Source organism: Cryptomeria japonica, chromosome 8 (assembly GCF_030272615.1).
Source record: "Cryptomeria japonica chromosome 8, Sugi_1.0, whole genome shotgun sequence".
NCBI classification, from domain to species: domain Eukaryota; kingdom Viridiplantae; phylum Streptophyta; class Pinopsida; order Cupressales; family Cupressaceae; genus Cryptomeria; species Cryptomeria japonica.
This window is the reverse complement of record NC_081412.1, coordinates 97,195,075-97,211,744: the sequence shown is the minus strand read 5'-3', so window position 1 is coordinate 97,211,744 and position 16,670 is coordinate 97,195,075. Positions and strand designations below refer to the sequence as shown.

The following is a 16,670-nucleotide window of genomic DNA, read 5'->3' as shown; positions in this document are numbered from 1 at the left end:
CATATCTCCTGAGAGAAACAAACCTAGAGCATTTTTATAACAGATAGAACTTAAACAGTTTCAAAATAAACATCAATAGAGAAAAAAAGTTCTGTCATATGACACAGCATATTACAGAACAACTGTATGTATTACAGACAAAACTTTGGAAAGCAAGTCCAACAATGTTAATATGGTTACAATCCTCTCATTGTTTTCATTGCTTCAGATAGATGGTTTCATGAAGAGTTTGCGGGAGAACAAAGGAATAGAAGGGGATCAAGCATGTGCAAAGTAGTTTCTTCTCATTAAGATATTAAGGTTCCTAAAGGAGATAACCTAAATGGATCAAACTGTCTAAGTTTAAATCCCAAAAATGCTAGCAATGCAGGCCACAAATAAAGAGAATAAACATGTCCTACACAAACACCTAAAGTTAATATAAAGATCTCCTCTTAATATAAGTACAAGATAAAAGTTCATTTTCATTTTGCATTCTCTTAGTGAAAAAGGAAAAAGGAAATTGGTGTGTGTGTGTGTGTGTGTGTGTGAGAGAGAGAGAGAGAGATTGTACTCTTTGAGACAAAATCATGCCATGTATACTGCACGTCCGGAATATCAAACATAATTATTTTTGTCGGTTCTACTAAAGGCTTAATCTGCATGAAACATCACAAAAATCAGGAGATCAACAAAATATTCTAGGGCCTTGGTACTGGTTCAGCATATTGAATAAGTATTATCTATAAATTCTGCACCTAGTAAATTAATTGCCAAATTTAACCAAATACAAATAACCAAAAAACTAATATTAATGTAAATCCAGTAAATGTAAATGTAAAGAAATATTATGATTATAGTTTGTCTTAAATGTGCAACTTACCAGGAGAAAATACGCAAAAGAAAACTTGCAACTGAAAACCACCAACCAGAAAAGCGTATATCTGCACTTCAAATCAGTCTTTTACTTAAACTAAACATATACAACAGTAAAAATGTATACCAAGAAAAAAGAAAACAAAAGAAATCCACATCTTCAGACACCATAAAAAACATAGCACAAGTGATAAAATCCAACGCACTCTAGAAAGTATAGAACAAAGTTAATGAGCATATTTTTATATCTCTGATAAACAAATATTACCAAAAACAATGATAAAGAATAACCATTTGGAAAAATAGTAATGCTGACAAAATATGTCAAATGATATCAAATATTGCAAAAAGTAAATACCCTTGATGTGTTTGGTTTATGCGGCCATGCTTATGAAGGTTGTATATTTAAATGGTGTATGGCAAGTTTAAACTCTCTTTAATGTGAAAATTGATACTGTATCAATTATGTCCTGACCGGAAGGACTAATATGGTAGATTTGATTGAGGCCATGAATAAATGACTAGAAGGTTTTACAGGTCTTTTCTATCAGATGTTCTAGGAAATTCTCAAACATTATCTCCTTAAGGCTATCAAAGAATTCAAAAGAAATCAAGATTTATTTAAACAGTTAAAAATCACTCATCCTGTAACATTGCCCAAATTGTTCAAAGCTAAGTTGCCGAATTGTGGGATTTTTCGGGTGATTCCAGGTATGAAATGTTCTGGAATCGGATTCTGAAACTCCTATGCATACGTCTGGGGTTCATGTTTTTAGATGCCGAAATGTTTCCAAAATGTTTAGTGATTCTAGTTTGATCTTTTTGATATTCTTCGGACCTAAAGTGCTGATTAGTGAACTCAGAACTTATCTATCCTGAAATTCTAGTTTGATCTTTTTGATATTCTTAAGACCAACAGTGCTGATTAGTGAACTCAGAACTTATCTAATCATAAAGTTCTAGTTTGATCTTTTTGATATTGAAAACTGACTTTAAATTAGTATGTTATGTTTCAAAATTTGAAATTTGTAATGCTTTTGTTTAGCATATATAACATTCTAAACTTAATTCTATTTTTAGCTACATATACATACATATATATGTATATATGTACATATAAATATGAATGTATATGTGTGTGTGTGTATATATATATATATATATACGTATATGTATACGTATATGTATATGTATATATATGTATATATGCATATATATACATGTATGTATGTATGTATGCTAAGTCACAAGGTTCGAATTCGACAGCCATGAAATTCGGATGAAAAAGGGAAAAATTCAAAAAAAAATTCAGATAAAATTCGCCTTCTATAATTTTGTTTATTTTTAAATATATGTACACTTCTAATAAATTATCAGAATAGCGACCCTTGTTGCAGAAAATACGAGGGCGACCCAGCAGTTGCAGACACCCATGACCCAATAGATACAAAGCATATACAAAGAATACCCACGACCAGCTGAGTTGTGTTTAGAGGCGGATAGCAGTGCTTTATACAGGAAATTCGATTAAATTTGATTTTTTTATAGAAGTTTGACATTCGATTAAATTCGAACCTCATGCATGAAAATCGTTGTATCCTGTGACTTAGTATGTATGTATGTATGTATGTATGTATGTATGTATATACGAATGTATTTTATTTTTGTATTAACGTACCGGAAAACATAACCAACCCCCAAAAAAATTTATGTTATACCGCCATTTCGTACCCATGTACCTGTTCCCATTCCCATACCCAATTCGGCAACTTAGGTTCAAAGTAAAGGATTGAGGAATTTTGACCAGAATCTTCATCCAATATGATTTACAATATCATTTGAAAATTCAATGCCTCAAGAATCCCAAAGCTCCTATCTAGGATCATTCCACCCTCTCAATCAAATTGTGTCCCACATGGTTGTGGGAACAGGGCTATTTCCCTAACCAATTAATTTCTACGTCCTATTCACACATAGGTTGCTAAGTTTACTTAGGGCACTTTTAAGGTAAACTTAAGATACTCATCTCTTCGTGTCTCATGTCATATAATTATGACAGTTGTCATAATCCTATGTTGCTGTAGCTCTCACCATGCCTTTTTAAGCAAAGCTTCTCTTGTAAATTAGATAATATCTAGTCTCAATGTTGTATCATTATTAGCAGTGTAGCATTCTTGGTTAGTTCTCTCTTGTGGAAGATTATTCATCTTGCAGATAGATCACTATTCTTATGATTCCTTCGTATGACTTCAACACTAGATTGTGATATCTTCGACAATACTAGAGCAATACATGAGCACACACATTAATTGCATTCTCAATAAAGGTCATCATTAAGGATCAAACTAAACTCCAAAGCCTTTGATTGACACAATTGGAGTTTGTATTATCAAAGCTCTCAGCAAAATGGGTTTCAACAAACAAATAGCTGCAAATTCAATTAATGAACATCTCACACAACAATTCCTATCAACCAATGGACTTGTAAAAGGGGATCCTCTAGATCTTATCGTAGAACAACAATTCTTCTACTGAGAGGGGGGGGCGGCGTGAATCAGTAGAAGAGATAAGATTCAGATCCTTAATCAATTAAAACTTTTGATGAACTCAGCAAAACTTGAAAGTAGCACTGAAAGGAATGTAACTACACAATGAAGCCAATACACATGAAATACATGGAAAACCTAGAATTGGAAAAACCACAGTGAGAAGTGCTGCTAAGATCTACTGTCCTAATCGAGCCTCACAAAAAAATAACATGTACAAAGTTCAAGGGCACCAACCCTCATCAAACTCCTTACTTAAGAGCACCAACTTTCATTGTTACAACCTTCTCAATCTGGGCACCATGTACTCAGCATCCTTGAGGAACCTACCTTAAGGATGTTACAAATAAATTATCTATTACTGATTTTAAATTTGAAACTTGACACTTTACAAATCAGATATTTTGCTCTGTTTTGAACTTCACAGTGTACTCAATCTGCAAATAAATTCTTATAAACAATGTACTATCTGCAACTCAGAGGTCCTGTCCACAAACTAAAAAAACCCTATCAAGAACTTTTACACTTTGAATCATAGTACTGTTTTTATCTTTCAACACAAATCAATTGTATATGACAGCACCTTGAATCTTCTATTATAAATGACTTACCCACAGCATTTCATAACAACATATATGTATTCATATGTTCATCTTTTTAACAACATTACTCACAGCATATATGTTGATGTGTTCACCTTTTCATTAAGCAACAATACTCACAGCATCATAACTTGTTGCATACTCTCAGCATTATGTGTTGTAGTAACTTCGATACTTTATTTTTATTTACATCATCAGATTCTAGACCCATGACTCTGCATACAGTTTCTGCTTTAAATTCAGCAACATTACACAGAAATTCTGCTTCAAATATGCATCCATATAAATAGAGAAAGAACTGTTACAAGCAGTTGATAGTTCCCTCAAGTGATTATAACCAATTAGGACATGTGGAAGTTAGTTGCAACCTGTCTAACAACTTGGGAGATTATCCTCTACCCATCGATGATACACAGAGGTCATAAAAAACAAACAAATTATAAGTACAACTGTCCTCATATCTCATGGGTATAACTGTTTCAGAACTGCTTTGAAGATGTTTGCAACTGTAATAAACACCTAATCCACCTGTCATAACCATCTTAATCAACCGATATTACAAGTTTTCTAAATATATTTGAAACGTCCAATCTCCTTTATGTAAAAAATGAACTTCACAAGGACATAGTTTTGTCTTCAAAACAAAATAAATTCAATTCATTCCTTTAGCCTTATTTGGTTGAACCAACTCATTCACACAGAGGACAGCAATGACAACTTCTGATTATTACCGTGTACATTAGTATTCTGAAAATAAGAAAACATTATAATGCATGTTTATTTACTGTTCTACATCAAATTAACACTAAGTTACTGTTCTTTATTAGGGTCAATCTCAATCATGAAAAAAACCAAAGAACATGATGAGCATTCAACAGTCTTAGTATTATCATCTGCAGATTCACCATACTGTCACAACTTCGCTGCCTGGAGATTGATATGTGTAATATCCCCACTTTGAAATAGAATTTAATAATATATGATAATAATATCCCCACTTTGAAATAGAATTTAATAATAAATGATAATAATATCCCCACTTTGAAATAGAATTTAATAATAAATGATAATAATAAAATTAAAATATAAAATGATATAATTAAATATGATAAATAAAAAATTAATTAAGTTGATGAAAAGTCAAAAGACATGAAAGGAAAAGTTGTGACTCCCTCAACAATGATATATAAAAGGGAGAAGAAAACCTCATTTGAGAGGGGGGATAATTTGGTGATGAGAAGTGCAGATTTGATTTAAATAATAAGTGTAGATCTGATTATGAAAGGTTGTGTCCCTTTCAAATGGTAGAAATAATGAAGAGTTACACTCTTTCAAAGGGTGCTAATGGTGAAAGGGCATGTCTCTTGCCAAAGGACATACATGACGAATAGGTGTGACCTCTCCCTCAAATTGAGAGATATAAAGGGAAGGAATCAAAAGCATCTAGTGACATCACCATTGATAAGATCAGATCAGAATTGTTATCAAGTTACAGGAAGTAACATTTGTGTTCTTTATGGTATGCCTCCCAATCTGCAGGCGACATCTACAGTGCGAACTCCAACCGCAGGCTACAATCTGTGTACAGGTAAGAGGGGTTCAGAAGTCTTAAGGTATATATGTGTGTGGACGTGTGTGCCACACACACACATGCATTTTTATGAATACATATATCTCTGATGATTACTTATATGAATGTAGCAATAAAGATAGAAATCTATGTAGAATATGTATGTATATTTAGGATCATTAGAAAGATTAAAGAATATGTAAATGAAGACGTAAATTATGGAATAGAAAACAGTAATGAATTATAAAATGTAATATTAATGTGATTATATGATGAAGGTTATAGGGAAGAAATTCCCTTAGCCTAATGGAGGGATTATGATAATCCCTGGAGGGCAGTATATACTGAATATCTATATGCATATATATGGCTTGGTTGACTAAGTTCATCCAAGAAGAGACGGATTTGGCCGGTCCCCTCTGAGGACTTGGATGATGGGATGCATCATCCAAGGCAAGGAATTGGCATAGGGTCTTCCTTGGATGGCTTGGGTGTAAGAGGTTACACCCAAGACAGGAATCGAATTAACCTTCGATTTCCTGGAGGGCTTGGATGTAAGAAATTACATTCAAGACAGGAGTTGAATTAACCTTCGATTTCCTGGAGGGCTTGGATGTAAGAAATTACATTCAAGATAGGAGTCGAATTCACCTTTGACTTCCTGGAGGGCTTGGAACCAAGATGGGTTCCAAGAAGGCGAGCTTCACGGCCGCCTAAGGACATACTTTTGTATGGCAATCGTATCCTTTTTATTAGATAAAAGTTGTGATTATGTTAAGTATATTAAAGTTAGATTGCAATTTAGATTACTTCTATATATATATATATATATATATATATATGTTTGTTGTATTCTAACAATCTATTTTGCAGGTTAATGATCTCTAACTAGTAGGGACATTACAATATGTCATCATTCAAGATAACCAGATATGTGCACCTTAGGATTTCAGATTCACTGCAAATTGCATGAATGCATTTAACTGAACTTGACATCAATGACAAACATAAAAACTTCTAACACTTATCTGCTAATATCCTAATTATAACAAGCAAAGTTGGAAAACTCAGACTCAACATGGACTCAGCAGTCCAAACTTCAACTCAATCTCAGGTAGAGGCAAAACGTAGCAACAAAATAAATATAAGCATGCATAAGTCTATTTTGATTCATCATAATTCAAAGATTACAGATGTCATATGACCAAAGGTTTCAGTATGGGGATGGCAACGAGTGGGGATTTGGAGTGGGAGCCCCCAACAACATCGACGAGCAGTGCATGTCATCTATCATGATTTTATCATTATATTTTCAACTTTTGTTCAACACAAAGTCCCCATAATTTTTACCAAATCTTCAATTTTAATAGAACTAACAATGAAGCTAGACAATGATAAGAGCTACACAATTAAAGATAAGAACCTAGAATGTCATCGTTCTTTTGAATCTTTTCAAATATTTGAACTTCCAAACCCTTCTCTCAACTGATTTTGTCACCTAGATCCTAAACACATCTTTTGTTGGGCAAACTGAAAGCATAAAATGTCGAATAACAAACTACACAAATGACAAATTGCAAAGCGTACTTTATTTTTCTACCAGATAAGCCTGTACCAAAAAATCATGATTTTTTCTAAAACTTCAGCCATGTTTTCATCAAAAGCTTGCAGGTCATTAGTGAACGCTTACCCAATACCCAACACAGGAGTAATGTTGACTTAGCATGTCTGATGATAAGACTCACAAGTTGAGCCGAGTTTGTTGAGTTTTTGATAAGTTTGCAAACTATGATAATACATGAAAAAATTTGCATATTAATTGATTCAATGAAGGTTTTGTATCATATTTATGGCATCCTTGCCATTGAAGTTGAACAAAGATGCAGAAATCTTCATTTTGCAAATGACACTCTTCTTTGCTCAACTATCAAGACAAGAAATGAATAACACCATATCTAGGATATTGTTTGTCAACATCCATAGCCGAACAAAACAATGAATTCACAACTTTCTTCACTGCAAAGAAGGAAAGCTTTTATCAACATATTTGGGCTTTCCTTTGCATGTCAAATGCAATAAGAGAAAACAAATATCCACCATCACAAGGCCACACCTAAAGATTTCTCATTGACCACCAAATAGGCTCCCATCTATAAGCTTAACTCAACAAGTACAATCATTACTACAAGAAACTTTAATATACCTACTCTCACTAATACTGATCCCTTCACATATGGCAGCACCCTGCAATAAATCTGGACAATCTTTCATTACCAAGGAACAGATAAAGCATTCGAAATTCCTCAAATTGCTTGGAAACCATCTGCAATCAAAATCTAAGTTGCCAGGACTGGTACAAGTTGCCCTTGGGTACATGGGTTTGGGTATGTCTGTATGTATATAACATAGAAACAGGACTTGGCAAGGCTGCCCCGGACTCGGACCCGGGACTTGGAGTCAAACTCCGCTTCAAACTCGGTTGGACTCGGGAAAGTGAAAAACTCAAGAAATTTAGAGATTTTTAAAGATTTAAAACTTTTTTCATGCACCATTTATTGAATACACCTTAAAGACACAATAACATCATCAAACTCGGTTCATTTGATTACATACACAAGTATACATCAATCACATAAGCATAAACGCAAATTGTAGCTGAAGGAAATAACAAACATAGATATATAATTATTGTCAAATGTATACGATATTACAAAACTCATGGAATAAAAAGTCCATGTCATCATATGATCATCATCAAATGTTCCATACAAATACCAAAGGTAAATACAACTACAAGCCTATGGCTCAGAGGAGCCTGCACCCTCCGACCCCGACCTCGGCTGTAATGTCCCCAAATGAATAAATTAAGAAAAAGACATAATAATAACATAATATTAATTAATTTTTTATATTAATTGGAAGATTAATGTTGGCGGCAATATTGTACACAGAAATAAAAATAGTTAATTAAGTTGTAATTGTGTTGGTTAGTTGGCAACCGAGGGGTGGCAGTTGCGGTGCGACAGTTGGCGTTCGCACCCCCTCGGTATCTTTATATACTTCCGAATGTAACTTGTGAGGAAGAACGATTATGAATGGAATAACATCTCTTATACTTGTCTGATATCTATGGCGTTATTACTCTGCATTATGTGTTGTATGCTTTAAGTTATCCACCCGAGAGGGTAAACATTTGGCGTCGTTGCCTAGACGTACTTGAGAACGGAAGACGCGGATGGCGCATGGACGCGATGGGCCTACCCGTTGGTGAGATGAACCAAGAGGCCGACGACACTCACACGGAACAATCGGCGAAGGGAAATTGAACCCTGTAATAATCCCGACACAATGTTGAGATAAATTGTCGCCGAAAGGAAAAATAATAAAAAGTTGTTTTTCTTTTGTGTACATGGCGTGTGCTTGCTATGTACGGAAGTGATTAATGCCCAAGTTATTGAATAAAGATAGAAATAAAAAAGCAAAAACGGACGAGTGGGAGGCCGCACAGAGGGCCTTGATTCTGGAGCAGCAAGTAGAACGTAGATGGAGGCTGAGGCAACTTGCCGAAGGACGACCTGCCGAAGGGTGGCCTGAGGGGAACCAAGGAGGTGTCACGGAGGGTGTAGAAGCCAACGGAAATTTCTACGCGTCGCCAGAACACCGTAGGGTGCGGAGCAACGAAGATAACTATACGGTAGGTGCCAAAGGGAGCCAGGAGTGGGCGTGGGTGACAATGAAGGGGAGGATAACCATACGGTAGGTGCCACACTCGGCAGGCAAAACACTATACCTCCAGTCACCCACGCAGGACACACCACCGGCACCGGAGGGACCGGAGGGAGCGACATAGGGGCACAGACACAGCCACAGCCACCTCCAAGAAGACAACCCCCATCGATGGGGAGTAAACAGAAACTGCCGAAGTTCAATGGCGACGTGAAGGAAGATCCAGTCCGCCATTATCGAACGTGCGAAACCATATGGTCAGCAAACGGTGTTACCGACCAAGACGAATGGGTAACACAATTCCCAGCAACCTTGAGAGGAGTGGCCATAGACTGGTACTCAGATATGGACAAGGCCAAAGTCGGCACATGGCCCGACTTGAAGAAGGAGTTTGGGATAGAGTTCTGCCTCCTGAGAGATGACAACGAAATAGTCACCGAGATCTATGGAACGAAGCAGAACAAGAACGAGACTATCCGAGCCTATAGTCGGCGACTGAAGGAACTATTGGGAAAAATGGAGAGTCAACCAGCAGATGTGTTGAAAAAGCAATGGTTCGTGGAGGGACTAAAGCATTCCCTCCGAAAGAAGATGAAAATCGGTCCACCTACATCGTATGAAGACGCATACAATAGAGCGATGGATCTCGAGAGCGAGACCAAGACATCGAAGAAAAAGAAGAATGATAGCTCATCCGAGGAGGATGACTCGTCACAAGAAAGCAGCAACGACAGCGAGGCTAGCAAACGGGTGCAAGCGCTTCAGAAAGACATGGAGCGAATGAAGAGGCCACACAATATTTGTGCAAATGGTGCAGATCGGGACACCATGAAGATGCCACCTGCCCGAAGTCCGACGTCAACTTGCTCAATGTCGAGGAAACCAAAGAAGAGGAAGTGTTGGCCGTAACCCGCGCCCAAGCCAGACACGCAATGTGCCCAGACCCGGAGATGGAGAAGCGAAGGGCACGGGAAGCACAGGAAGCACAGGAAGAAATTGAGAAAGAGATACAAGACAGGGCAAAGGCGAAGGGTACGGCGAGTACTTCCAGCCGACCGGAGGCGGAGGATGCTATACTAAATCAAATTTTAAAATTAAAATTGGAGGTGTCGGTGAAGGTACACGACCTCCTCCAGACGATGCCTCAATTACGAACGGCGTTGCTGAATTATCTCTCCCAACCACGCACCAATACCAACCACCGCACAGATGTTCCTAGGGGGTCTGCAATAGACCCCATGCTGCTAGCAGTTAACATTGGAAGGAACCCGGCCATTGTGGAGATGGGTATCCTTGGCAACATTCTAACCGATACCATCGCCGATGGTGGATCAGGAGTGAATGTTCTTCTAGAAGAAACCTGACGGAAGTTGGGGAAGCCGACATTGTGGCCATCTACATTCAATCTGCTCAGAGCAAATCAGCATGGAATCAAACCCATCGGGACACTGATGGGCCAAAAAGTTGCCATCGGGACGCAACCCTTCATACTGGACTTCGTGGTAATCCCACTAAAGAAAAAAGGGTATGATGCGATCTTAGGGAGAGGGTGGCTGGTGGCAGCCAAGGCCACCCACAACTGGAAGAAGAACACTCTGTCTATGGAGAATGGAGGAAGGAAATTTATCATAGACCTCGGGACACAATTGGTTAGTGAGGAACCGGCATCATCTTCGGAATCGGAGGGTGAAGGAGAAGGCAACCTGAAGAACGAAGGACGAGGCTGCAGGGAGCCCAACGACGAAGGGATTCTCAAACTAGGAGAGTGATCCGAGGATGAGACGGGGTCATTGAACGAGCTCTTCCACTGGCAGATGGAGGATTATGAAATGTTCCAGAGCACGGAGACATAAACGCAACCCCCGCACAAACAAACACAGACGTACGATGGAGGGGTGTTGACCGCACAGGAAGGTGGCCGTACGATTGGAGGTGCCAGTGCTGTTGTTGACCGTACAGGGAGGTTGTATGGTCGGGGTGCCATCGAGGACATTGATGTCAAAAGAAGCAATAATGGTGAAATCCGCACTTGAGCATCGGATGGTAGCAGAAAAGGGTTTTTAGGTGAGGACGTAACAGGTGTTTAAGTTCCGAGCTCGACTGGCGTCAGCAGTTCTGTTTAATGTCATCTCTATTTTGTATTAAGTCGTCCGGAGACGACTTCTTTTCTTTTGGGGGGGATGATGTTGGCGGCAATATTGTACACGGAAATAAAACTAGTTAATTAAGTTGTAATTGTGTTGGTTAGTTGGCAACCGAGGGGTGGTAGTTGCGGTGCGACGGTTGGCGCTCGCACCCCCTCGATATCTTTATATACTTCCGAATGTAACTTGTGAGGAAGAACGATTATGAATGGAATAACATCTCTTATACTTGTCTAATATCTATGGCATTATTATTCTGCATTACGTGCTGTATGCTTTAAGTTATTCACCCAAGAGGGTAAACAATTAATATAAATAATTAATATTGTTAAGTCTTAATGAATAAAAGTAGTTTAGAAAACTACTTCGACGATGAATAAAAGGGCATGGCGGAAGCTTTTGAGGGGAGCTGGAAAAAAGAATTATATTCATGAGTGACAGATTTTGAACTGGAACAATTCCCCTTTCGTCAGGATAATCTGACCTATTCGAGGAGACGTGAGGCATAAAACAGTAGGATGGAGTCTGGCTGGTGTACGTTGTGAATTACTGCTTTGTGAGTCCCAGAATTTATGCATAAACTTTATGATCATGACGGGATATGTATTTCCAAGCACGGTGAATTTCATAGCGCAGGGCGGGTATTATTACCGAGCGCTATATTGGGTATAAGTCGGAGCGCAGTGTTGGTGTGATGGAGCGCAATGCTGGTGTGACTCCCGAGTGCAATGACAGGGTGCCTTCCAATCGCAAGGTGAAGACACAAGTACAATACGAACCCGTGGCAAAAGACCGATATCTAGAAATGATAAAAATCGCGTGAAGTGACCAGACTCGTGTTTGTTGACAATACCATAAAGGATCAGTGAAGACGAAGTTCGGGAGGGATAACAACAGCACTTTGGCATCACAAGAGTCTTCACGTTGCCTACCACGATAACAACAGCACATTGGCATCACAGGAGTCTTCACGCTGCCTACCACGATAACGCTGGAAGACCACAACAACGACTTTGGCACTACACTACTGCGCATTACAGGTGCACCTTCAAAACATTAATCATACAATATTGAATATGTGTAAAAATGACTACTAAATTAATGCAATGTTGGTCAGTAAGCTTGAAGGTTAATTCTGGAATGCATGAATTTTACTATTGAATGAAAGTCATAATCAATCAGTTAAATTCAATGCCATTTCTCTGCAAATTTGGAAATACACATTTATCTATGCTCAGTCCTAGACAGGAATTTTACAGTTTACACATTTATTTACAATCAGTCCTAGTCAGGAATTTTACAACGACCCCCTGCGAAGGTGTCTAAGGTAGGTCCTGGATGATTCGACAACCATAGCTGCTCCCCGTGACACCATGCCATGGTCACCAACATCAAGAACATTTGTGTCACTATCTGCCTCTGAATCTCCTGTCTCTACTCGTGCTCTCTGCTCCTCCTCTGCCATGGCTAGAGTCTCAGCCTCTATATCTACCTGGTTGATCCAATCAGTGTCAGACTCGGAGGTTAAATTTTCCCTACTTCTATCAACGCAGTTTCCCCCCATATTTTTTGACAGGGGTTTGGGGGCAGCGCCCCCAAGGTGGGGTTTGGAGGCCAAAAAGACTTATTATTTAATAAAGGCGTCGGCGTTATTTTTCTATTGGCTGACATGTTGAAACCCTGATTTTTCTCATTCTCAGGCGGAGGTTGTAGTGAACAAAGACGAGATTGTTCATTTAAAAAAAACTTTTTAAAATGTTTTGTTTTGTTATTTTATTTAACCCAGCCGACAGCCGAGTTTCAAGCACTGGACTCGCCGAGTTTGGCGATTTTAGGCCAAACTCGCCAAGTCGGCGAGTCTGGCGAGTCTGGCGAGTTCGCCCCCTGGACTTGGACGAGTCCAAGTCCGAGCTCGCCAGACTCTGGGGGCATAAATCGTACTCGGACTCGCCGAGTTTGGCGAGTCCTGGGCGATTTTCCAATCTCTGGTATATACAGAATTGTAAAACTAAATACATTTGATAGTATGGCACTTCATCATTGATCAATGCCAAATACCAAAATGGTAGTGATAAAAATAGATATTAAATGCCAATTGATGGTTAGATATTTAATAATTATCTTTATCAATTGGCATTTACTTGGTGATACTTTTAGTTGTCTAAGTTCTTGATTTTGGTCTCCACTCCAAGACACCCTCATTGTAATCAAATTTCTTATATGACAAGAGATCACACTAACTAGTGGAAGTTTGGGAGTGGAGACCCTAATGGGTTTGAGGGGCAGAAAAGATAAGTTGCACAAGGTATGCCATAATGAGTGAAGAGAGCGAAATGATCTTTCTATTGGACTAAATGATGCTGTTAGGGGAATTTTAGGGTTTTTGGCTGCAAAAAAAAGGGTCAAAAGTGTCTTTTTTGTTACATTTTGGTGCTCAACACCTTTGGGTACACCACCCAGTATGTACCTTGGGCATACCCACTGATGCAATACAAAAACTCCTTCCTTCAGACTTACAACATTCAACCATGGAAAACATTTTTAGAGACTCTTGGCTACAAATTCAACAGTCAGATTACAACAAAACAAACTTATATGCTCATCAAATTAGCAACCATAATTGTAACTATAGCTATCCTCTAGCCCTCTTGGGTCCTCACACCAAGTTTCAGGGTGTTCTAACAATTGAATCAAGGAGAAACTGTAAAATTCTTGTTAGAATCCTAGTTAGCCTAGCTGCTAGGCGACCCTGTGAACAATCTACAAAATCTTTTTAACAACTCAAAAATTCAAATCATCGGCGAATGGAAGATAACACACCACTATACACCCAAATGTGCTCACTTAAACAGTTTGAAAACAAACAGCAATATGTAAATAAAGAATTAGAGCAAATTACAAAAATAGAGCGAATTACAAAAAATAAGCTTCCAATTCAGTGCCAATGATTTCAAATTTGAAAAAAAACAGTTACAGAATTACTTTGTAGAATTCTCCCCGTTCTCCCCCTCTAGTTCTCTACCCATTGCTCATACAATTTATACCAAATTTGAACTTTCCCGTCGTGACCATTGGATTGCATGACTGTTCAAATTCCACATTTGATAAATTGTTGTCGAACACAGATGTCAGAATAGCAATGCCGAGTTGATAAATCATTGTCGGACACCGGTATCGAAATAGCAATTCCGAACATGTCTTCTTGATCACCCATCGGAATAACTCTTCAAGGCAGAGCAACAATTTCATGTAATTCCGATAGAACATGTTGGTTTTAATTAGGGTGAAGAGCGGATTCCAATTGCCTAAGGCAACATTGGAATCCACCCTTAAGGGCTGGGCCCTTTTATCTCTTAAAAGGGTAACGTGTACCCTTTAGGGTTGGGCCCTCTCTCACGCCACATTGTGTGTCTCAACACCCAAAATGAAACATCCTAAGGAATAGGGCTGGACCCAAATACCAAACGTGGGAAAATCAATTAAGAAAATAATATTAAATTATTTTGTTGCAAGCCGACCTAGATGTTTACCACCAAAAGGGCAAGATATATATATAACAACTTCAAGATGAAGTAAGACATTCATACACACATTACCAGCAAATGTGATATGCTCTTCTACTTTAGCAATCTGCTCTCCAACGCTTGGTGAATCTGCTCTTTGGCAAACTCCAAGGACATTTGGTTATAATTTTGCTTCAGCCTGTTGAAGTCATCTTCTGCTGATTTGTTCCTTGGTCATCTACAACTAGGGCATCATCCCCCATAACCTTGGCAACTTGCTGTTTGGACAGCAATCGGAGATAAGTGTTGTAATCAGAATATTGTATAATTCATAATCAGATCTGAGGATCTCTTCTTGTTGGGTTTTTCCTCCTAGGAGGTTTTCCCAGGGTAATGTTGTCTTGTCTCATTCATATGGTTGGTTGCTTGCTCTCTATCATTTACTAAGTTGAAAACCCTAACAACAAACATCTATTTTCTGAGTTTATTGTTAATCTGAAGGTAAAACTAACAAAACAACCTACCCCGATGTCGCTCATTTCGGTATAGCTTATGCTGAACAAGACATTTGAAGGTTTATCGGTATAGCCATCAACCGTCGCCTAAACAACATTTGCCAATCCTGATAGAGAAAACTATCCTGATGACAACTTTATCGGGTTAACTATTCCCATGACAGCTTTTGACCACGATGATGCTTTATCAGGTTAACTATCCCGATGCCAATATTGATACCTTATCGGAATAGCCATTCAAAATCGGCCGAAAAGAATTTTGCAAATCCGATAGTGTAACCCATCCCGATAACAACAATGATACCTTATCAGTTTAACCTATCCCGATAACAGTAATGACAACATTTTATCACAGTGACATTTTATCGGTATAACTTATCCCGATGACAGAAATGACAACATTTTGAGCAAGTTTACAAATTTGAAAATCATGACTCCAATTTTGACAAACAGACCCAAAAACATGAAATAACATTACAAATAGTCTCAATAGACCTTATTGAATCAAAATAGACCTAACCCTAACTCCTAAGACTCAAAACACCAAATTGACAAATTGAGTAGACCAAATTGAGAAAACCCGTACCCAGACTTACCTAGTACGAATGTAGGGACACCTTAAGGGTGTACCCAGTAACATAGACCAAAATCAAAAGAAGAATTGGGTATTTGAAGTCATTTCAACTTCAATCAAGCACTGGTGACCAAATTAGCATGAACTCTCAAGTACTCACAAAACTATTTTGTCAGCCATCATACAAGAAAAATACCTCCCACACAAAACGGATTGTCAAGGTAGTTTAGGATGGGTATTATGATTGACATCCACAGCCAAAATCTGTTCTACAAAAAAATGCACTCTCAAGTATGTCACAACATGCCATGTACATTCTCTGCAGCGTGTTTCTAAATTACTAGAACATTTAAAAATCCCTGCAACTAGCTTGGCAAAAAAATGGTTCATATTGATGCAGATTTTTAGACAGGAGAAGATGAGTATTAAAACACAAACCCAAACTGGCAACTCAGAATTTTTGTATTAACATCGCATCTACAAGTTGGAAGTTGCATTTTAGTTGTATGCAACTGGAGTACATACTTCTTTATCCACTCAAATAAGCACAACAAAATGGTAGCAAAAGAGCCAACGAACTGATCTACATAAATTTCGACTTGCATCTGCTATCACAAAAGCATCATGACAACATG

The 16,670-nt window shown here is 38.2% G+C and overlaps 1 protein-coding gene across 5 annotated transcripts in view; it reads right to left on the bottom strand.

The window, feature by feature from the left end:
- The window catches only part of LOC131031180 (callose synthase 9), a 222,601-nt gene that overhangs the window by 120,997 nt on the left and 84,934 nt on the right, over window positions 1-16,670 (bottom strand). For all 5 annotated transcript variants that reach the window (XM_059209486.1, XM_059209488.1, XM_057962221.2 and 2 more), the window contains 2 exons: window positions 863-923; window positions 554-638 (listed from right to left, as the gene is read on the bottom strand). In XM_059209486.1, coding sequence (XP_059065469.1) covers window positions 554-638; window positions 863-923 — 146 coding nt within the window. The remainder of the gene's footprint in view (window positions 1-553; window positions 639-862; window positions 924-16,670) is intronic.